Source organism: Mustela putorius, unplaced genomic scaffold (assembly GCF_011764305.1).
Source record: "Mustela putorius furo isolate JIRA1106 unplaced genomic scaffold, ASM1176430v1.1 tig00003845_pilon_pilon_pilon, whole genome shotgun sequence".
Taxonomy (NCBI): Eukaryota; Metazoa; Chordata; class Mammalia; order Carnivora; family Mustelidae; genus Mustela; species Mustela putorius.
The window spans coordinates 19,060,391-19,084,644 of record NW_025421998.1 but is presented as its reverse complement, the minus strand read 5'-3'; the positions used below and the strand labels follow the sequence as shown (position 1 = coordinate 19,084,644).

Below are 24,254 nucleotides of genomic sequence, written 5' to 3'. Positions count from 1 at the left end.
AACTACAAGTGAAATGTGCCTGCATTCCTGAATGTTCAGAGATTTAACAGAGCACAGGGAAAAGGAAATACATGTATTCATTTATGAATGAATAAATTACATGAGCTAAACTGCTGAAAACAGGATATAAGTTATAAATCTCACATCTATATATATATACACACAGAATTTATGAAAAATGAACCATCTTTTTATTTTACTATAAAAACAATCTTGAAAATTCTGAAATAACGACCCCCAGTAAGCACACATACTTTTTATTCAAAGCAATTCCACAAATACTTAACAAAATATTCTATTTCTTTCATTAACATGAATTTTATTCATACCTCCAGAACGGGGTTTCAATATTAAATCCATGACTTCAGTCCAGGAATTCTGCAGGATAGCTCTAAAATTAAACATCATTGATTTTACTTAATTTTGCAGTAAGATGTATTTTATATGTCAAAATCTGTGCAGTCACAAATCATGTTAACTGTCTATATTTTATTAAATGCAACAGTGAGCTGGAAAACTAATATAATGATAAAGGTTTCAAACGTAAATGCCAAAAGAACTTAAAAACGAGAGAACAAAATGAAGAGCATGTTCACTCATTAACATTCAGTATCACCCTCAGTTTTAAAATGCTAATAGTATAAATACTACCAACTCATCAAGCTGTTATACAAGGTATTATGTGTATAAATCAAAGTTAAGCCTTTCTGCACTAAAACTTATTTGAAACTTCTCAAGAAACTTCTCCCCTTTGTTAATACCTTCTTGCCTAGACAAACAGAATAAATAACACTTTATCCTTCCTTACTATTCTTGCCAAAATGGAAATACCTTTATTTTTACTGATTATAATATATGCTTCTTAAAAATTAAATAGTATGTAAGAAAGGTTACCTGTTATCTAACACTATCTAAATCAATACTTTAGAGAGTATTTTTTGTAACTTTTTTTTTTAAGATTTTATCTGAGAGCGAGCGAGCACCAGAAACTGAGGCAACGAGCGGTGGGGTTGGGGGGTGGACAGGGAAGGGAAGGGGCAGAGGGAGGAGCAGACTCCCCACTGAGCAGCGAGCCCCAGGTGGGACTTGATCCCAGGACTCTGGGATCATAACCTGACCCAAAGGCAGACGCTTAATCCACTAAGCCACCCAGGGTCCCCATTAAAGACTGTGGGGGTAGAACTCACAACCCCAAGATGAAGAGTCACATGCTGACTGAACCAACCAGGTGCCTCCATGATGTTTTTGATAAATCTGTAAGCATATCCAATTTTTCCTTTAACTTTTATTCCATTATATGTTGCCATACAAAAATTCTATTTCGGGTATCTTACCTGAATTCTTCCAGCTAAGATTTCTGGTGTTGGAGTCATGCTTAGAAGGGCCTTCCCTAGTTAAGTGCCCAAATCTTGGTTTTGGCTCAAGTCATGATCTCATGATCCCATGACTGTGAGGTTGAGCTCCATAGCGAGCCCCAAGTCAGGCTCCATGCTCAGTGGGGAGTCTGCTTGAGATTTTCTCCTCCTCCTCCAGCGCCCTGCCTACTTACTTTTTCCCTCTCTCTAAAACTAAAACTTTAAAAGAAGAAAGGCTTTCCCCACCAAAAGAATACCGAAATCCCTTCTACTAATTTTTGTTCTAGCTAACTGGGGTTTTTATTTTTCATATTTAAGAAACCTATATGGCATATTTTTGCATATTAAACTGTATAAAATGCTGTTTGGTATCCAATGATAGGATCATAGCGATTTTTTATCTACTAATGTGATTAATTACATAACAGACTCTTACTCCTGGCCATCCTTAACAGTCCTAGAAGAAGCCATGCTCTATCAGTCCTTCAATATTCTCCTGGATGACACATTATGCAACTGTCTAGACTATCCACAACACCTCCAGAGAGAGCAGAGAATGAGTTCAGGATGAGGCACTGGTCGGTCAGGTGGCATAGAAGATGTCTGTGTTCAAAAACCCGTGACCTGGCTGGCCCCTTGATTTTGTAAATAGGTTTCTTGAAAACACCTGTGCTCCTCCCTGACGCATCGTATGTGACTCCTTCCACACTGTTTTAACAGCAGAGCTGAGCACCTGCTATGAACACTCCTTGGCCCACCAAGCCCAAGACATTTACTACTTGGCCCTTCAAAGAAAAAGTCTGCCAACGCGTGGTATACTATCAAGTTTCCTAAGATGCTGCCACATACATGAAAGTTCACTACCTAGTGCCGTATGAAATATGTGTAGATTTCATTTACAAGAGGCCATTCTATCTGGTCCTCTACACGTTAAGATGTTTCCTACTTTTCTTACGTTATCTTTCTTCCAACTTTTTTTTAAAAGATTATTTATTTATTTATTTGACAGACAGAGATCACAAGTAGGCAGAGAGAGAGGGGGAAGCAGGCTCCCCCCTGAGCAGGATCCTGAGATCAAGACCCGAGCTGAAGGCACAGACCCAACCCACTGAGCCACCCTTTAATTGTATATAAAACACATAACATAAAACTCTTAATTTTAGCCATTTTTCAAGTGTACAGTTCTACGGTGCTGAGTGCATTCACACTGTAACCATCAGGACGACCTGCCCCTAGAACTTTCACATCTTCCTCAACTGAAACTCTGCTGTCTCTTGGCAACCACTGCTCCACTTCATGTATGAATCTATGCGAGTTTCATACTACGTATGAAACTATGCGAGTTACCTCAGGTAAGAGGATTTACACAGTTTTTGTCCTTCTGTGCCTGGCTTATTTCATTCAGCATGAAAGTCTTCAAGGTCTATGCATGTTGTAGCATGTGTCAGAGTCTCTTTCCTGTCAAAGCTGAAGGATTCTCCATTGTATCGATCTAACATGTCTTGGATCCATTCACCTGTTAATGGACACTTGATTGCGTCCACCTTTCGGCTGTTGTGAACACTGCTCTTAAAAACATGGGTGAGTAAATACTTGCTGAGTGTTCATGTTCAATTCTTCTGGGTAGACACTAAAAAATGGAATTTATGGATCATATGGTGATTCTACATTTGATGTTGTGAAGAATTACTGTATCATTTTCCATAGCAGCAGGCCCATTTTATATTCCCATTAGCAATGCACAAGGGTTCCTATTTTCCCACATCTTCACCAACAATTTATTTAATAATGGTCTAATGGGTATAAAAAATCATCTCATTATGGTTTTGATTTGTTCCTTAATGATTGGTAATCTTGATTGGTAATCTTTTCATTATTAGTTTATAAGTCATTTGCATTTCTTCTTTATGAAAGGTCTATTCAAGTTCTTTGTCAATTTTTAATCAAGTTGTTTTGTTATTGTTGAGTTGTAAGGAACTCTTTATGTTTTGGACATTAACCCCTCAACAGATAACCTGCAAATATTTTCTCCCATTCTGCGGACTGCTTTCTTATTCTGTTGATAGTGCCCTTTCTACACAGAGATTTTTGATTTTATGGAACCCAACCTACTGTTAGATCCAAGAAATTGGCAATCAAATGTCATGAGGTTTTCCCCTAATTTTATAATTTTAGTGGTTCAGGTCTTGGATCTATTTTTAGTTAATTTTTGTGAATGGTGTGAGACAACTTGTAATGGTGTTAAGGGTCCAACTTCACTTTTTTTATGTGTATAATCCAATTTCCCCAACATAATCTGTTGAAAAGACTGTCCTCTCCCCACTGGTCTTGTTACTCGTCAAATATCATTTGACCATATATGCAAGGATTTATTCCACTTTAAAAAAATAATAAAAACAGCTTTACTGGGGTATAATTCATATATCCATATAATTCATCTATTTAAGTGCACAATTCAATGCTTTTGGTATAATCACAGAATTGTTGACATTACACAATCATTCTGGAACATTTTTAGCACCCCAAAAGAAATCCTACACCCATCTGCAGTCACTCTCTGCTACCCCTCCCCAAACGTAGGCAACCACTAATCAGCTTTCTGTCTCTACGTATTTGCCTATTCTGAATATTTCATATATATGAATCCTACAATATCTTGCCTTTTGTGACCAGCTTCTTTCACTTAGCATGTTTTCAAGGTCCATCCACGTAGTCGGAGTCAGTACTCCATTCTCTCTTTTTTTTTTTTTTAAGATTTTATTTATTTATTTGACAGACAGAGATCACAAGTAGGCAGAGAGGCAGGCAGAGAGAGAGAGAAGAGGAAGCAGGCTCCCTGCTGAGCAGAGAGCCCGATGTGGGACTCGATCCCGGGACCCCGAGATCATGACCTGAGCCGAAGGCAGCAGCCTAACCCACTGAGCCACCCAGGCGCCCCACTCCATTCTCTTTCATTGTTGAATAATATTCCATTGTATGGATACACCACATTTTGTTTAACCATTTATTAGTTGATGGGACATCTGGGTTGTTTCCATTCTTTTTGGCTGCTATAAACATTGGTGTAAATTTCTGTGTAAACATGTTTTCAACTCCTGAGTATACACCTAGAGTACAACAGCTAAGTTGTATGACTGAACCTTCTGGGGACTAGCCAGGCTGTTATCCAAAATGGCTGTACTGGTTTACATTTCTACCTGCAGCACGTGAGGGTTCCAATCTCTCCACATCCTCACCAACACTTGCTATCGTCTGTCTTTGTGATGTCAGCTATCATAGTGCATATGAAGTGATAGCTCACTGTGGTTCTAAACTGCTTTTCCCTGGGGCACCTGGGTGGCTCAGTGGGTTAAAGCTTCTGCCTTTGGCTCAGGTCATGATCTCAGGGTCCTGGGATCGAGCCCTGCATCGGGCTCTTGACTCGGCAGGGAGCCTGCTTCCCCTCTGTCTCAGCATGCCTCTCTACTTGTGATCTTTGTCTGTCAAATAAATAAATATATATATTTTTAAATTGCTTTTCCCTAATGATTAGTGATTCCCTAGTGATGTTGAGCATCTTTTTGTGTGCTTACTGGCCATTAGTCTATGTTCTTTAGAGAAATGTCTGCTCAGATCACTTGCCAATTTTTAGACTGTTATTTGTTTCTTTTGTCTTTATAAGGGTTCTTTAAAAACTGTGGATAAAAGTCATTTTTCCATCTTTAATCTATAAACTAAGGGTGGTTTTGTTTTTCCCTTGAGAGATCCTATGATGGTAATAGGGGGCTGCTCTGAAGCTAGGAAACTGCTGGTTTGAAATTTTGAATGGACTGTATAATGACTATACTTAGGGAAAGCAATGCAATTTTTGTTCCTTTCTACACTTTGATAAATCTGATCTTATTTTCATTAGCCATTTTACATTATCTTTGAAGTACATTTGCAGGGTCCCCTGGCTATTCTTCTGCCAAATTAATTACAAATTCAAAAACTCATACAGGGCACTTCAGTGGGTCAGTCAGTGAGAGTCTGACTCTTGGTTTTGGGTCAGGTCATGCTCTCAGGGTCATGAGACTAAGCCCTGTTAGGCTTTGCACTCAGGGCACAGTCTGCTTGAGATTCTCTCCCTCCCTTCCCCCAACTCCACTCATGCTTGTGCTCTTTCTCTCTAAAATAAGTAAAATTTTGGGAAAAAAAAAAAAAAGCTGATATAGCCTGGGGCATCTGGCTGGCTTGTCAGTGGAGTGTACAACTCTTGATTTCGAGATCATGAATTTAAGCACCAAGTCAGGCATGGAACCTACTTAAAAAATAAATGCTATTTAAAACAAAACAAAACAAAAGGCTGATACAGTCTTCCCTTTAAATATTCTGTCCCATGATACAATTAATATCTTCACTATTTTTATCAATGTCCTCTGACCATTTAGCAAAATTGAAAACATGATCATTTACTATCTAATAATAATGATATTTAGTGACTTTAGTTTTCTTTCCGGTAAATATTCTTTCTCTGCTTGGTATGCTTTAGCTTTAAAATACTACTTTCTGCTTATTGAGCACCTACTATATCCTAGACACAGCAATAGGGGATGCATAAATATCACATCACTTCATGATCTCCATTTAACAGATGGGTAATCTGAGGCTCAGAACTGCCTGAGTTTTTAATCTCCACAACACTGCCTCAAAGAAGTAGAGGCATGAGATTTTTATCATTTTGTGCTTTTCTAAAACTTTATTTCATTTTTTAAAAAAGACTTTATTATCTGAGAGAAAGAAAGTATGTGCGAGCAGGGGGAGGGGCAGAGTGGGAAAGAATCTCAAACACACTGAGTGCGGACCCCTATGAGAAGCTTGATCCCACAACCCTGAGATCATAACCTCAGCCAAAACCAAGAGTCAGATGCCTAACCAACTGAGCCACTCCAATCATTTTGTGCGTTTAAAAATGCATGAACAGGGCGCCTGGGTGGCTCAGTGGGTTAAGCCGCTGCCTTCGGCTCAGGTCATGATCTCAGGGTCCTGGGATCGAGGCCCGCATCGGGCTCTCTGCTCGGCTGGGAGCCTGCTTCCCTTTCTCTCTCTCTGCCTGCCTCTCTGCCTACTTGTGATCTCTGTCTGTCGGATAAATAAATAAAATCTTTAAAAAAAAAAAAAAATGCATGAACATGGGGCGTCTGGGTGGCTCAGTGGGTTAAAGCCTCTGCTTTCGGCTCAGGTCATGGTCTCAGGGTCCTGGGATTGAGGCCCATATTGGGCTCTCTGTGCAGCAGGGAGCCTGCTTCCTCCTCTCTCTCTGCCTGACTCTCTGCCTAGTTGTGATCTCTGTCAAATAAATAAATAAAATCTTAAAAAAAAAAAAAAGCATGAACAAACGCGAGTATGTGTAGTCAACTGCTGGAACCATGCACAGGAATCAAGAGAAGTCCTCTGCTCCCAGGGCTACAGAGGACCAACTAGTGAGCTCCAGCAGACCCCTAACCCTAAATTTCACCTTTGTTAGAAAAAGGGTTTGAAACACAAGTAAGACCATGAACTACCTTATCCTTCAGATCACTTCCAACTCATGACTTCTATAACCATGAAAATGATTACTTTATTTAATAATCTACTGGACAGCATATTCAGGTTTAGGCTTCCAAATCCAAGTAAGTATGTAGGCATGTATTAAAAGTTTATCTTTTTGGGCACCTGGGTGGCTCAGTTGGTTAAGCATCTGCCTTCAGCTCAGGTCATGATCCCAGGGTCCTGGGATGGAGTCCTGCATCGGGCTCCATGCTCAGTGTAGAGTCCGCTTCTCCCTCTGCTCCTCCCTCCACCCACTCTGTATCTCTCTCTTTCTCAAAAAAAAAAAAAAAAAAAAAAAAAAAAAAAAAATCTTAGGGGCACCTGGGTGGCTCAGTGGGTTAGGCCTCTGCCCTCACCTCAGGTCATGATCCCAGAGTCCTAGGATTGAGCCCTGCATCAGGCTCTCTGCCTACTTGTGATCTCTGTCAAATAAATAAATAAATAAAATCTTAAAAAAAAAAAAAATCTTAGAAAAAAATATTTATTTAAGTAATCTCTACACCTGAATGTGGAGCTTGAACTCATGACCCAGGGATCAAGAGTTGCATGCTCTTCCAACTTAGGTGTCCCTTTTAAAGTTTATTTTTATTAAGTTTATTTATTTAGTGATATCTACACCCAACATGGAGCTTTAATGACCCCCAAGATCAAGAGTCCAATTATTTATTGATGGGATTTCCACCCTAGGTTATACTACAGGGATTCTCCATTGCCTGAAAGTGAATCAGAGTTCTTAAAATAAGCTTTACCACACTATTTCCATCCCACACCACTTTCTTTAAGGGCAGGCAAAGTGCAGATGAAAATTTAATAAACTGGAAAGCACTTGTAAAAAGAGATCACAAACTGTATCATCTTTGTCGGGCTACCCAACAGCTTATTGTACTGAGTCAAGATTTACCTGTAAGGAAGCAACTAAGAATAGAATTCCTAGATGGGTTATCCCAGATGAGAGAAAAACTTACCTTCCAAATTATATCCTTTTGAACAGTGATTTAATTTATTATTATTATTTTTATATTAATTTGCATTATCTTAAAACACAACAAAAATTAGAAGGAGTCTACAGATCAGCTGATGAGACATACTGGTTCACTCAGCCCAGACATGAATGAATAAGAACAGCAGCAACAACAAAAAAAACCCTTTCTTTTTTCAAGTGAGCTCTTTCAGACAAAAGTCAAGAAATTAAATACGCACCTTCCAACCTGATATGTGGGGACAGCGGTAGTTCCAAATCTTTGCATCCCATAGTAGTTAATAAATCCGATCTCCTTGAGAGAGTTCATAGCTTGCTGAACTTGGTCATCAGTTCCTGTTATATTTCTGCAAGGGCCCAAGTTACCCAGAGAAAAAAACAGAGTCAAACACATTCAGGGACGCCTATCATCAATGATATGGCCTGGCTTCGTGCTTTTCGCTTATCCCCTGCAGCTTTCTCTCCACCTGCTGAGGACTCTCTGCTTTTTTTTTTTTAAAAACGGTGGTGAAATACAGGTAACATTGACTGTTTTGGCCATTTTTAAGTACACCCACAATGTTGTGCAACATTCCCCACTATCTACTTCCTGAACTTCCCACTCTTCCCAAACTGAAACTTTGGACCCATTAAACAATAGTTCCGAAGTCCCCCTCTTAGACTCCCCGCCCCAGGTAACCTTTCTTCTACTTTCTGTGTCTGTGAATTTGCCCATCCTAGCTACTGCCTATAAGCAGAAGCATAGGCTCTCCATCTCTTAACACCGTGTCTGAAGCACATGGCTCCTTTCCAAAGGAGGAGCTGAGTTTTGAGAGGTGAGGGGGTGTTGGTACAATTCTCCAGCACTATTTGCTCTTCCAGCCCTATGAGGCTCTGCTGGGCCTTCCCTCACTGCCACACCTGCTAGAGCCAGCTCACCTGGATTAATAACTATTCTGAACAGATGTGAGGGGGCCCAGGGGGACCCTCTCTGGTTTGCACTCCTATCTGCAGGTCTTTACCTGAGGACAACTGTGAAGTGATTCCCTTGAAGCTCTCCCAGTTTCAGAGGGTTTTTCTGATAGCTGAAATTCCCCAGCTTAAAGTTCATCAAGCACTTGTTCAAGTGGGCAAGTCTTTGAGCGGTTATTCTAAAAAATATAAAATAAAAAAGGAGCACAAAGAGGATCATGAAATACTGCCTGAAGGGGCGCTTGGGTGGCTCAGTCATTAATAGTCTGCCTTTGGCTCAGGTCATGATCCCAGAGTCCTGGGATCAATCCCCGCATCACGCTCCTTTTCAGCAGGAAGCCTGCCTCTCCTTTTCCCACCCTCCCTGCTTGTATTCCCTTTCCCTGTCTGTCAAATAAATAAAATAAAATAAAATACTGCCTGAATGAAATAGTCTTGAGCACCCTGCTATAGGACACAACAACTAGAAACAAGACCGCACCAAGTTATGAGGAGCAGAACACAGGCAAGTGGGCTGAGCATTTTTCATTTCCCTCTGGATTGTTCCTTCAGCAAAATGATGCTGGTTCTATCTTACTGGATAGATTAACCTGGGCCACATTTATATTCATAAAGCCTACTGTGATTTCTGAGTAATGGGACAATCATATCTGTAAAATTTGCTACATTTTGTGAGAGGGAAGGGGATAATAACAGAGAGCAATCCCTCAGTCCTATTTTCATCTATCAGAAAAATACTGTGATCTTAAGAAGAAAACTTGAAAATGTACAGAGAAAAGAAAAAAAATCTGCTAATATTTAACTTTGCATTTCCTACCATTCTTTTTTTTTTTTCAAACATATTATATAGATGGAGAAAGAGATAGAGATGGCATTCTACTACAAATGTGTACCTTGTTATCACTTAAAAGGTGTTAAGAATGGGGTGCCTGGGTGGTTCAGTTGGGTAAGTGTCTGCCTTCAGCTCAGGTCATGATCCCGGGGTCCTGGCATCAAGCCCCAGGACCATGATTGTAAAAGGAGTTCTCTCTCTGCTCTCTCTCTCAAAAAAAAAAAAAAAAAAAAAAAAAAATCTTTAAAAGGTATAAGGAAACTTTCATGAAAATTCCTTAACTTCTATAATAGTAATTTACATAGAAAAACAAACACAGAACTAAAAAACCAATGTCCTCTCTCTATCCCTCAACACCTCTCCTCATCAGCAGCCCATGTTAACAGTTTTTTTTTTTTTTAAAGCTTTTATTTATATATTTGAAAGACAGAGATCACGAGCAGGCAGAGAGGCAAGCAGAGAGAGAGGGGGAAGCAGGCTCCCTGCTGAGCAGAGAGCCCAATGCAGGGCTCCATCCCAGGACCCTGGGATCATGACCTGAGCCGAAGGCAGAGACTTAACCCACTGAACCACCCAGGTGCCCCCAATAGTTTCTTGTGCATCCTTCCAGAAACACTTTTTGTATAAAGAGGCATAGGTGTACCCACAGTCTCCTCCCTTTTTGGAATTTTTTGGTAAGATCTTTATATGTTTTATATATATGGCAAAATACAAGACTCGTTAAGTGTTCTGCTCGATGAATTTTCACCAAGTGAACTCAACCATGTAACTAGCACCCAGATCCTCCCCTCTTTTGTTACATTATAAATTGTTCAGCACTTTTTTAAAAAAGATTTATTCATTTTTAGAGAGAGAGAGTGTGTGTGTGAGCAGGGTAAGAGGCAGAAGGAAAGGGGAAGCAGACTCCCCGCTCAGTGGGGAGCCCAATGCGGGGGCTTAATCTCCGGAGCAGGAGATATATGACCTGAGCTGAAATCAAGAGTCGATGCTTAACCGAGCGACCCAGGTGCCCTAGCCTCTTGGCTTTCTTCCACTTAAAAATGCATATCCAAGATGCGCTTTATTCACACGGTACTTCCGAGGCTGCCGCATTCTTTGTCCAGTGCATGGGATGGCTGTTGTCCTGCCTATTCAATCCTCCATCTGATCCCCTTTGGTGTACATTTAAAGGACCTAACTTTTGCTATCACAAACAATTCTACAGCAAACATCCTTACACATACGTCTTTGTGTGCATCTATACAGATACATCCTCGGAGTAAATTCCTCGATGTGGGAGGTACAGATTTTAAATTTTAATCCCTACTGCCCTCCAAAAAACTTTTATCAATTTATGCTCACAATATTAACATATGAGTGCCTATTGCCTCATCCCTGTGTCTGCTGCCAGGGCCTATTATAAATCTTTTTGAAGTCTGCCAGACTGTTAAAAAAATATTTACCTTTGGTTTTTATTTGCACACTTCCTATAATGAGGTTAAACATTTCTACATATGTTGGTTGTGAACTGCCTGTTTGTCCTGTTATTTTTTTTTTTAACGTATTTTGGATTGTTATTATTTTTCTGTTTTCAGAGTAAAGAAATCTGTCCTTTACCACATAGTTTGTAAATATTACCTCCCATTTTGTGAGTTTGTTTATTTAAATATTTTCTTTATTTATTCAACAGAGAGATAGCACAAGTAGGCAGAGAGGGAAGCAAAGGGAGAGGGAGAAGCATGCCCGCTGCTGAGCAGAGAGCCTGATGCGGGGCTTGATCCCAGGACCCTGGGATCATGACCAGAGCCTAAAGCAGTTGCTTAACCGACAGACATCCAGGCATCCCTAGTTTATTTATTTTCATAAAAATATTTTATTTATTGGGCGCCTAGGTGGCTCAGTTGGTTAAGCAGATGCCTTCGGCTCAGGTCATGACCCTAGAGTCCTGGGATCGAATCCCACATCAGGCTCCCTGCTTGGTGGGGAGTCTGCTTCTCCCTCTGACCTCTCATGGCACTCTCTCTTATTCTCTCTCTCTCTCAAAGAAATAAACAAAAAAATCTTAAAACAAAAACAAAAGATTTTATTTATTTCAGAGAGAGAGCGAGCATGAGCTGGGGGGAGAAACAAAGGGAGAGCTGAGCAAGGAGCCGATGTGGGACTCAATCCCAGGACCCTGGGATCATGAGTTGAGCCAAAGGCAGACACTTAACTGACTGAGCCACCCAGGTGCCCTGAGTCTAGTTTATTTATATTAATTTATACATTAGAAAATCTCTCCCTAGGGGCGCCTGGGTGGCTCAGTGGATTAAAGCCTCTGCCTTCGGCTCAGGTCATGATCCCAGAGTCCTGGGATGAAGCCCCGAATCAGGCTCTCTGCTCAGAGGGAGCCTGCTTCCTCCCCTCTCTCTGCCTGCTTCTCTGCTTACTTGTGATCTCTGTCAAATAAATAAATAGAATCTTTGAAAAGGAAAGAAAAAGGGGCGCCTGGGTGGCTCAGTGGGTTAAACCACTGCCTTCGGCTCAGGTCATGATCTCAGAGTCCTGGGATTGAGTCCCGCATCAGGCTCTCTGCTCAGTGGGGAGCCTGCTTCCCTCTCTCTCTCTCTCTCCGCCTGCCTCTCCATCTACTTGTGATTTCTCTCTGTCAAATAAATAAATAAATAAAATCTTAAAAAAAAAAAAACAAAAACTCTCCCTACCTGTTTTATTAAAAAAAAAAAAAAAAAAAAAACAGAGCTGGAGAAAAATGGCAACATTGTAACCTTGTATGTTCTAAGAGATTTACCAACTTTTAACTCCCTCCCCTTTTGTAAGTCTCTCTCTAATCTAGGAACCTGCATACAGTACACACACATGCATACACAAAGACACACATGTGAAATCGAAATACTTTACTGAATGATTCTGAGTTAGTTGCAGACCTCACACCTTAACCCTAGTGACCCCTGTGTGTGTATCCTGGACTGCTACCCATGCGGGTCCTGGTCAGGAAGCCCAACATGAATTCGACACTACTGATTGGCAGTCCACACCCACACTTACCCAGTTACCCGATAAGATCATTTCAATTTTTTTTAAAGCTCCCTGAATTCAGGATCTAACCAAGGACTACATACTGCCGTCTTGATGTCCGGTTAGCGTCTACTAAGCTGTGTGCCTCGGCCCAGCCTTTTTGTCTCTGTTGGTATCTGACTTTTGGCAGAATCCAGGCCAGCTGTCTCACACCGTGCCTTTACATTCGGATTTGTTTCCTCGTGATCCAACTCAAATAAACACATTATTTAGGTGATGCTATGATCTTTTCAGCAGATCCCAGCAAAAGGCAACGGTGTTCAGTTTGTCCAACACTGATGGTGATAAATTTAATCACTGGGTTAGGATGGTACGTACTAGGGTTTTTTACTGTAAAGGGACCTTCTCCCTAATCCTTAGGATTATCCTGTTCCTCAGTCTTTCATCCGCCTGTCCAGGTACCCCAGGAGTCTTACTGCCTGAAGCAAACACTGGTGTGTTAATGTGAGAGAGGGAATTTTTCTCCATCTACCATTCCTCCTGCCTTAGGTGGCATTCTTCTGTAAACAAAGGACTATAGAGTAGAGTTTTAGGTATGTTCATTAATCTTTTTTTTTTTTTCTAAATAGTTCTGAGATTTAGGGTTGCCTGAGTGGCACAGTCGAGCGTTCGCCTTCAGCTCAGGTTGTAGGACTGAGCCCCATGTTGTGCTCCCTGCTCTGCGGGGAGTTTGCTTCTCCCTCTCTGCTCACTCGCTCCCTCTGTCAAATAAATAAAATCTTGAAAAAAAGAATAGTTCTGAGGTTTAAGACATACTCAGGGTATCTCTAGCCAGAGAGGTTTTTTTGTTTTTGTTTTTAAATGTTTCCCAAGGGTAGAATACTTCTACCACTTTTTGTTATTTTCAGGAAAAAGGACACTTTTCTTTTTTTCCTTTTGATTATGGTAGTGATTCCTTTTTATCACACTTCACTTAGAGCAGGCCATGAGCTCACCAACACACTGACCTTCACTGCTACGGTTTTCTAAGTTCACAGCAGGTGAGTCGTGGAGAAAAAGACAAGACCTCAGGCACTGCTGCCCAGGGGCTTTGAGTGGGAGCATCCGTTGCTCCTTCCCCAGTCCGCCTGTGATGCCAAAAGTGGATTCCTTACAACGGAGGGGGATATAGGACAGGTCCTGCTGACTCGGGAAGGCTTTCCTGCTCTCACTCCCTGGCTTTAAATCATGGCGTCTCCTCATCCTAAGCAACAAGGAGGTGAAGGAAAGGGGGAAAGTGTTCTTCACACATAAACTGGCAATCGTGTCAGCAGCTACCAGTGGCGTGGACTCCACATTTTAAATTAACAGTATCACACATGCCTTTCTGCTTTATGGCCTTTTATTTTTTAAGATTTTATTTATCTGACAGAGAGAGACACAGCGAGAGAGGGACCACGAGCAGGGGGAGTGGGAGAGGGAGAAGCAGGCTTCCCACTGAGCAGGGAGCCGGATGCCGGGCTCAATCCCAGGACCCTGGGATCATGACCTGAGCTGAAGGCAGACGCTTAATGACTGAGCCACCCAGGTGCCCCTTTTATGGCCTAATAAAGAGGCCAACTGTGGAGTAAAAAAAATTCCACCAAGGACCTGACTACAAAAAAAAAAAATATGTATTTATCTGTATCCGTGGGCAGTGATACTGTGGCTGGTGCTGCTTTGTAACCGGTTTTGTTACTCTCTGGCAGAGTCACAGCTCTGGAAGCCATTCCCAGTGATCACCTTCTTTACTTCAAACAAACGTTTTCTTTGTGTGAAGAAAAAAGAAAATCTGACAAAGCATTGCCACTTTACCCACTCAGTGAAGACAGGCAAAATGTCATCACTGATTATTTTGTACTTATTTTATGTTTAAATTTTTGATTCACCTGGAATTTTAGACTAGGGAACAGAGGTAAAGAGCCAATTTTTTTTTTCCCAGATGGCTATTCAGTTATCTCAACAACATTCATTGACTCAGCAATTTTTTTTCCTCTGATCTTACTTATATTTTTAAAAATATTATTTATTTATTTGACAAAGAGAGAGAGAGAATGTGCAAGTGCACAAGCAGGGGAAGTGGGAGAGGAAGAAGCAGGCTCCCCACTGAGCAGGGAGCCCAATGCAGGACTCAATCCCAGGATCTTGGGATCATTACCTGAGCTGAAGGCAGACGCTTCACCAACTGGGCCACCCAGGCACCTCCCTCTGCTGATTTTAAATGCTACTTTGAATACACAGTAAATTTGTCGATGGATCTGGGCCCCTAATTATTCTACTGATTTATGTGCCAAGATCAAATTGCTTTAACTGTGAAATTTCTATATGCTTTAATATATACTAAGGTTAATCCCCCTTGGATAGTGACTTCTACCAGAATTTTTTTTTTTATAGCTAGTTTTCATCTTAAGTTTCCTACATTAACTTTATGATTAACTTAAACAATACCATTCTACTGCTATTCTCACTAGTAGCAGCACAAATTTATAAACTTATTCAATAAGAAAAAACATTTATATGGACCCAAGAACCAGTTGTATCATGCATTCATTCAGTTCTTTTACATCTCTCAACAGTATTTAAAAATTTTCTTCATAAAAATCATATATATATATATATATATATATTTCTAGGTATGTTCTTTTTCTCCTTGTGTAAAAAACTTCTTTTCCATTATAATTTCCATTAAGATATTGTCTTCATATTACGTTTCGTCTCTTTCTTCCTTCCTTTTAAAGATTTTATTTATTTGACAGAGAAAGACACAGTAAGAGAGGTAACACAGCAGGGGCAGTGCGAGAGGGAGAAGCAGGCTTCCTGCTGAGCAGGGAGCCCGATGCAGGGCTCAATCCCAGTATCTGGGGATCATGACCTGAGCTGAAGGCAGACACTTAACAACTGAGCCACTGAGGCGTCCCTATATTAGTCTTTTTTTTTTTTTTAAAGATTTTATTTATTTTGACAGAGAGAGATCACAAGTAGGCAGAGAGGCAGGCAGAGAGAGAGGAGGAAGCAGGCCCCTGGATGAGCAGAAAGCCTGATGCAGGGCTCGAACCCAGGACCTGGGACCATGACCCGAGCCAAAGGCAGCGGGCCAACCCACTGAGCCACCCAGGTGCCCCTATCTTTCTTATCTTGTATAAGTTTCAGTCAACTCCTTTAAGTACAAATAATCACTTATGACAAAAACTGCAATTTGGCCACCAGGCCAAATTTTTAGAATATTTTTATAACACTTATTTCTTAAAAATTTTTTAAAGATCTTTTTTTAAATGTCTAGGGGCACCTGGGTGGCTCAGTGGGTTTTAAGCCTTTGCCTTCGGCTCAAGTCATGATCCCAGGGTCCTGGGATCGAGCCCTGCATTGGGCTGCCTGCTCAGCAGGGGGCCTGCTTCCCCTCCATCCCCTGCCTGCCTCTCGGCCTACTTGGGATCTCTGTCAAATAAATAAATAAAATCTTGGGGCGCCTGGGTGGCTCAGTGGGTTAAAGCCTCTGCTTTTGGCTCAGGTCATGATCCCAGGGTCCTGGGATCGAGCCTTGCATCGGGCTCCCTGCTCAGCAGGGAGTCTGTTTTCCTTCCTCTCTCTCTGCCTGCCTCTCTGCCTACTTGTGATCTGTCAAATAAATTTAAATAAATATATAAATAAAATCTTTAAAAAAAAATAATTTTGTTTGTACTATAGTCTGTCCAGAACAACAACAAAAATAGTGGTTATAGTGTGGTCATCCTTATTTATTTTTCTCCTGACTCTAAATGAAATGCTTCTGGAATTTTCCCAATAAATAAGACACTGGATTTTCATTTGAGATTTTCATATTTTGTCATGTTACAGTATTTTTATATTGTTATGACAACTTGCATCTCTACTTTAGTAAAAAGGGTTTTTGTGTTTTTAGAAATAATCTAACATGGGGTGCCTGGGTGGCTCAGTCTACTGTCTACCTTCAGCTCAGGTCATGATTTCAGGGTCCTGGGATCAAGCCCCTGGTCAGAGCTCCCTGATCAGTGAGAGCCTGCTTCTCCCTCCCCTTTGTCCCTCCCCCTGCTTATGCTTTCTGTCAATAATAAAATCTTAAAAAAAAAAAAAAAAAAAAGACTCTGACATAGTCAAAAACAACTCACCCATTAAAATTCATCTATTATAACCATTCATTTTATTAAGATCCTCCAATTTGGGCCATTTGGGTTGTTCACAATTTTTCAAAATCACAAATAATGTTGCATGGTACCTCATCGTGCGGAAGATGGTTTCTGACTTTCTCTAAGTTCAGATTTCCTCTGAAAAGACATCTACTCTGAGAACTACAACAACAAAGGGTATTTGTGCTTCACCTTGGGGAACAGTACACCTGACGCTCTGGACTGGTTTTCAGCCTTAGTCCTTGAGCTCATTCCTGCTGTCAGGAGCCCATTCTGGCTTTGGCCTGAAAATGTAGGTGCTGGATGGGCGTGTGCATCTGGCTGTGGAGCCTGCGCGCCGGGCCAGCACGGAAGGCCAAGCCCTGCCCCAGAGTGCCCAGTCCACACACCCAAAGCAGCTCATCACGGAAGCTGCCCTGCACAGTGTGCACCTCCGCCCGCCTAAAGTCTCAACGTCCCAGGAAGAACTGACAGGCAAACTTTGTCATATCCTTAGTTAAAAACATGCTGTCTACTGAGTCCAACTGTTTAAAATTCATCTATATAATACCAGCTTGCTAATTCATCTCACAGCACTCTTTTTCTTTGCTGAAAATTTCCCTATACTTCCTGAAGACACGCAATCATCTCTTTGCTGCATATCAATCAGTTTGTTTCCCAGCTCAACATGTGCAAAAGCAGCCTGACCAAATTTCTTGAGGAAAAAAATCTGTCACTGCACCATTAATTAATATAAAACACAGGAGCTAAAAAGAGAAACTGGGAAATGGGCAAAGCTCCTAGTCTAGTACCCTTCCTCACCATATCCAATCCGAAGACCAAACAGCATAAAGCAAGGCTCGTGTGGCCTTGGGCCAGCGGCAGGTCCAGGAGGAAAGGACACCAGGTCCTTATCTGCATACATATGCAGAGTGGTGGGACCACAGGGCATAAATTAGTCTAGGACTTATATCCCAAGGAGTCCAGGAAGCAGAGATCAGGAGGAACAGAGGGGAACAAGGATGACAGAACTCTTCTTTGGTCATAACTGCTGTTGTAGAAACGAACAAGATACTTAAGAGGGAAGAAGTAATCAAGCACCTGGTGGCTCTGGAGAGATTCTGGAGAGTACTACTCCCTGGAAGCCATGGGAGTACCTGACGACTCCGTTGTTTTCTCTTTTTGAGATAAAATTAATATAACCTAAAATGTATCACTTTAACCATTATAAAATATACAATTCAGCAGATTTTAGTACATTCACAGTGTTGTGCAACTGTTACCACTATCTAATCCAAGAACATTTCCATCACTCCCCAAAAAACCCGACACCTATTAATCCCATTCCCTCTCCCAGCAGCCCCTAGCAACCACTCCTGCACTCTGTCTCTATACGTTTCCCTACTATGGACATTTCACATAAACATAATCATATATGTGGCCTTTTTTGTCTGATTTCTTGTATTTAGCATCACATTTTTTTTTTTAAAGATTTTATTTGACAGACGGAGATCACAAGTAGGCAGAGAAGCAGGCAGAGAGAGGAGGAAGCAGGCTCCCTGCTGAGCAGAGAGCCTGATGTGGGGCTCGATCCCAGGACTCTGGGATCATGACCTGAGCCGAAGGCAGAGGCTTTAACCCACCGAGCCACCCAGATGCCCCTAGCATCACATTTTTAAGACTGATCCATGTTTAGTGCCTGGGTGGTTCAGTGGGTTAAGTGTCTGCCTTCAGCTCAGGTCATGATCAGAGGGTCTTGGGATCAAGCCCTGCGTCTATCCTGGGTGGGGGTGGGGTAGGTCCCTGTTCAGCGGGGAGCCTGCTTCTCCCTCTGCCCCTTCCCCCACTCATGCTTGCTCTCTCTCTCAAATAAATAAATAAAATCTTAAAAATAGGTTCCTCCATATTGTAATATGTATCAGTACTTCGTTCCTTTATATGGCCGAAGCATACTCCATTACCTCTTCCTGAATACACAATAGACATATGTTTCTGAATCCCACTGGCGCAGCAGAAAGCAACAGGTATATTCATTCTTATAGAATGGGCGTTCCCTGAGCAGAGGTGGAATGGGGTTGACAGTATCTTCATGATACTGTTCAGTTTTAATTCTGATGATCTTGGATAGAGCGCTACGGTTTTAAATTCATAGCGAATTCTGTGACTAACTTGGGACTACTAAAAATCTCACTTTTAAACATCAGGAGCCAACCTAAGCAACATGTTGCACAAAAAGCCTTTATTAACAAAACCAGCGAAACACTGGCCCAGGCTCAGAAAGGAGACTGGCAGGAAGAGACAGGAAAAGAAACAAATCATTCTGAATGGGGCTGTTCCTGCTGGAGATCCTGTTAAAATTACAAGGTGGCTGGAGAGTTACATGAAGCTAAAAGAAATGCTGCTTATTCCTAGAATGGGCGATTCAGCAATAATCAAGACCCCCGCGTGGCAGAGTAGGGTTATCCTGTGTACTCGTTCTCACGGGAAAGGCCACCCAGCCCGGCCCTGGGTATCCATTAAGCCAACGAAGGGTGTCGCCTGCATCCGCGAGATAAGTGCTATGTGCCTTCCAAAGGCCAACACTTAGGTGTCTAATATAGTTTCTTACTAAGTCAACAGGAAGATGAGAAAAGCAGCAAAAGGCTCGAAGACAAAGCGGCATTGTGATCAAGTGTGACACCTGGTGGCTGACCAAAAAGAGAAATACCTTGACTCCAAATATTCAAAGATTTCACATCATTTAATACAAAATAAAATAATGAGATGCCATTTTTTGACCCTCAGATTAGTAAAGGATTAAAAAAAAACCAGAACACCATAACACATGTTAGGGAGGATTCTGAGGAAGCAGAATAAAGGTGTAAATGGTACTACCTTTCCTCAGGGCAATTACGCTTTGCTGTCAAAAGAAACTGTAGAGGGGCACCTGGGTGGCTCAGTGGGTTAAAGCCTCTGCTATCAGCTCAGGTCAAGATCCCAGGGTCCTGGGATCGAGCCCCTCATTGGGCTCTCTGCTTGGCAGGGAGCCTGCTTCCTCCTCTCTCTGCCTGCTTCTCTGCCTACTTGTGATCTCCGTCTGTCAAATAAATAAAATCTTAAAAAAAGAAAAGAAAAGAAAAGAAACCGTAGAGTTTCACATTTAAGTCAGAATTCTGCTACTAAGTTTTTTTGGTATTGTTTTGTTTCTTTAAGATTTTATTTCTTTATTTTAGAGAGAGAAAGCGCACAACCAGGGGGAGCAGCAGGGAGAGGGAGAAGCAGACTCTCTACTGAGTAGGGAGCCTGACACAGGGCTCAATCCCAGTACCCCACGATCATGACCTGAGCTGTAGGCAGATGCTTAACCCACTGAGCCACCCAGGTGCCCTTCTCTGCTAAGTTTATCTTTTTTTTTTTTTTAAAGATTTTATTTATTTATTTTGCAGAGAGAAATCACAAGTAAGCAGAGAGGCAGGCAGAGAGAGGAGGAAGCAGGCTCCCCGAGGAGCAGAGAGCCCGATACGGGGCTCCATCCCAGAACCCTGGGATCACGACCTGAGCCGAAGGCAGAGGCTTTAACCCACTGAGCCACCCAGGCGCCCCTCTGCTAAGTTTATCTTAATGAAGTTTGCCAAGATTTAGCTACCAATATGTCTCTCATGGAATTGCTTATAATAGCAAGAAATGGGAAACAATGTCAACATCAGAAATTAAGGTTTGCCATATTTTACGTATCTTTTGCTATGTACTAAAAGGGAAAGAGGTACATCATTTACTGTTCACAAGAACACATCTTATATAAATATTTTGGTTCACAGGGGAAAAAAAGAGTCCCCCACAAAAAACACACCAAGCTGTGAACAAGGCAATCTCTGAAGGAGTACAATTATGGCAGAACTTTCATCTTCCACCTCGTTCCTTCTGGAAGGGAAATAAAACAACTAACTTACTTAATTTTTAAAAGATTTTTTTTTTTTTTTTTAAGTAATCTCCACAACCAGCATGAGGCTCTAACTCACAACCCGGAGATCAAGAGTCACATGCTCTACTGACTAAGCCAGCCAGTCGCTTATGAACTTACTATGATTTTGGCGGGGGGGGCGGCGCGCCTGTGTGGCTCAGTGGGTTAAAGCCTCTGCCTTCGGCTCAGGTCATGATCCCAGGGTGCTGGGATCAAGCCCCACATCGGGCTCTCTGCTCAGCGGGGAGTCTGCTTCCTCCTCTCTCTCTCTCTCTCTGCCTGCCTCTCTGCCTACTTGTGATCTGTCAAATAAATAATTAAAATCTTAAAAAAAAATTATTTACTTGACAGAGAGAGAGAGAGAGAGAGACATCACAAGTAGGCAGAGAGGAAGGCAGAGTGGGGTAGGGGAGCAGGCTCCCTGCTGAGCAGAGAGCCCAATGCAAGGCTCGATGCAGGAGGGGACCAGGGCCTGAGCTGAAGGCAGAAGCCCAACCCACTGAACCACCAGGCACCCCTATTATGATTTTTTCTAACTTATTTTTTAATTTTGGTGAAAAAATTTTGCAGAACCAGCCGGATAGCATAGGAGTTGACTACAATGATAGTTTAGATACAGAAGACAGAAATACCAGAGTCCGGGAGCCACTGCTGCTCCCTCTAACCCTTCAGAGTTTCTGGCTAGCCCAGTGGCCCCCACTACCAGCAGAGGCAGTTTCAAATCTTCCCACTCTTCAATTTCTCTCCCCCAATCCTGTCCCCTGCATTCTCAGCAGATGATTCCACATTCTGCATCACAGGACGAAAAAGAGCAGGCCACCATATACGAATACTTTTAGGTGTCTCCTGCTGCTCTTTCAAACACGTCAAGATTCCCACAAACCTTAGTAGAGTCATGGAGAGATGTTCTTACTTTGCTTTTTCATGACCACATACATCATGCCTCCCTCTCGAGGTCAAGGAGGAAAAGGGCTGCAAAACCATTAGGATGCAACCAGATGCTTAAACCCGACACCATTTCATGTGAATCAGAATAGTCGTGGGAAAGCAGCACACTATAGGGGACCATGGGATAAAGAGGAGAGGTCGCCTCAAATTCTTTATGAAAAAATAAGGGAGTTACACATAAATACATATTTAAGTGAGGACAGCAAGCACAGATGACTGACTTCATTTATCATTACAGTATAATTAACATGTGGTAAACTGTACATATTCAAAATGTACAAGATTTACCACTAAGCCCATGAAACCATTACGACATTCAAGATAATGAACACACGCATAACCCTCAGAAGTTTTCTCCTGCCCCTTTATTTCTCCCTCCCACCATTCCTTACCTCAGGGTGGAGGCGGTGATGGTGTGTGTGCGTGTGTCTGACTTCACATGGCTATAAACTCAGCGGGTGTGTGTGTGTGTGTGTGTGTCTGTCTTCTGACTTCACAAGGGTATAAATTCATCTTCTCCCCTTCCTTTCACTCAAGTGGCTGGGTTCAGAGCCCCCAGGACAGAGCAACAGCCGCGATCTCCAGGGTCACCTACCTGCTCCAGTCACAACCAACCCTTCCTTACTCCTGCCTCTCCACACAATGCCCTCCGTTTAGATCATGGCCAAGTCCAAGATCCTCACCACAGCCTGCAGGGTCCGAGGACCCTGATTTCTCACTAGCTCCCAGAAGACTAAAGTCACCTGCCAAGTACCAAATGTGCAGTGCTCCCCAACTCCTTTCCAGTGTCCTTTCACAAGGTATTTTCTCAGTTCAAACAAGCAACCTTAGACCCTCTGCAGCCTCAGAAAACTACCCATCCTTCCAGAATCTAGACCAGTGGTTCTCAACCCCAGGTGACTCTGCCCTTCAAGGGACACCTGGCAAAGTCTGGAGGCATTTTTGGTTGTCACAACTGGAGGGTGGGGGGCAGGGTGGGAGGAAGCTGCTGACATCCAATGGGTAGAGCCCTCGGCTGCCACTAAATGCCCTACAATGTACAGGACGCCCCCACAACAAAGAATTATCCATTCCAAAATGTCACCGGTGAAGGCGGACATGCCCTGATTAGATTAAAACTAGAGCATCCCGTTTTCAATGAAACTGGCCTACCCTAATACCCCCACATTTATCTCACTGTGTGATAAGCTCTGATTTACTTATCTGTCTGCTCCATTAAATTGTAATTGCTTTAAATGCACAGACCATCTTTTCATCTGTATATCCCCAGGGTGTAACAAAAGATTCACTGTTTTGTAATTAAATTTTAAGTAACATATTTAATAATGAATGAACAAAAAAGGACGAAAAGAAAGAAGCACTCTTTCTTGACTTTCTTGACTCTACCACAAAAATCCTTTAAAAATCACACAAACAATATCTGTATGCTCCTAAAAACATTAGGAAATACAGAAAAACAGAAAGAAAAAAAGAATAAAACTGATTTTTCAAATAGGCAGAGGCACCATTTAGAGAAGAAGAGAGAGGGGTACTTGGGTGGCTCAGTCGGTTAAGCGTCTGACTCGTGATTTCAGTTCAGGTCATGATCTCAGGTGGTGAGGTCAAGCCATGCATCAGGCTTGTGCTCAGTGTGGAGCCTGCTTTCCCTCTCCCTCTCTTCCCTCCACCCTAGGCTTTCTCTCTCTCTCTCAAATAAATCTCTCAAAAAAAAAAAAAAGAAAAGAAAAGAAAAAGAAGAGAGAAACCTCCTCATGGTGAATTTGAGGACAGTGACACCAGGGTTTTTGCAGAACGAACCCTGACATGTACTTGGTACTTACTTGAGAACAGCAATCTCTTGAACGGTTATGGCCCTTTTATCTTTGGTTCCCATGTAGGAGAATATGTTTGGCTTGACTCTGGTAAGACAAAAACAAAACCATATGAATTTGCACATCATTAGAAAATCGTATTTCTCATGATTTAAGACACAAAGTAAATAAAATGGTACCGGAATAGAAGAGTAAGGAGAAACTTGATTTTAAAATGTACCTGGTGGGGTGGGGGGTGCTGGGTGGCTCAGGGGGTTAATAAGCCTCTGCCTTCGGCTCAGGTCATGATCTCAGGGACCTGGGACCGAGCAGGCTCTCTGCTTGGCCGGAAGCCTGCTTCACCCCCCACCCCCGCCTGCCTCTTTGCCTACTTGTCATCTCTCTCTCTCTGTCAAATAAACAAATACATCTTTAAAAAATAAAAAAATTAAAAAATAAAATGTACCCAGGAAATAGTATGCAAGCTAAGGAAGTAAATGATGCCTGGACAGCAACCTTCTTAGCAGGGCTTGACTTAGAATGTTTGTGGCTGAGTGAAAAAACATGCCATTGGAAGACTTTGCTAGCCAGTCACCAAAAGGAAACAATGTACTTCCTATCGACCGTAGGCCTTTCTTTAGATGACATAGCAGTGAAGGTAAAGAGGAATTCATTCTAGATACGTAACATACCACTCTGAAAATTTTATTATCTTCGGTTTTTAAAAAGTTAATAATACAAAGTTTCCATAAATTCATGGCATTTCTTTGCATAAA

The 24,254-nt window shown here is 41.9% G+C and overlaps 1 protein-coding gene across 2 annotated transcripts in view; it reads right to left on the bottom strand.

Moving 5' to 3' along the window:
- PUS7 (pseudouridine synthase 7) overlaps positions 1-24,254 on the bottom strand; it is a 57,372-nt gene that overhangs the window by 10,369 nt on the left and 22,749 nt on the right. For both annotated transcript variants that reach the window (XR_006609595.1, XM_045089676.1), the window contains exons 7-10: positions 23,509-23,586; positions 8,886-9,014; positions 8,106-8,231; positions 330-391 (exon numbers count right to left, since the gene is read on the bottom strand). Coding sequence is in view for 1 of the 2 variants with exons in the window: in XM_045089676.1 (XP_044945611.1) it covers positions 330-391; positions 8,106-8,231; positions 8,886-9,014; positions 23,509-23,586 (395 nt within the window). In the remaining variant the exon portion in view is untranslated. The remainder of the gene's footprint in view (positions 1-329; positions 392-8,105; positions 8,232-8,885; positions 9,015-23,508; positions 23,587-24,254) is intronic.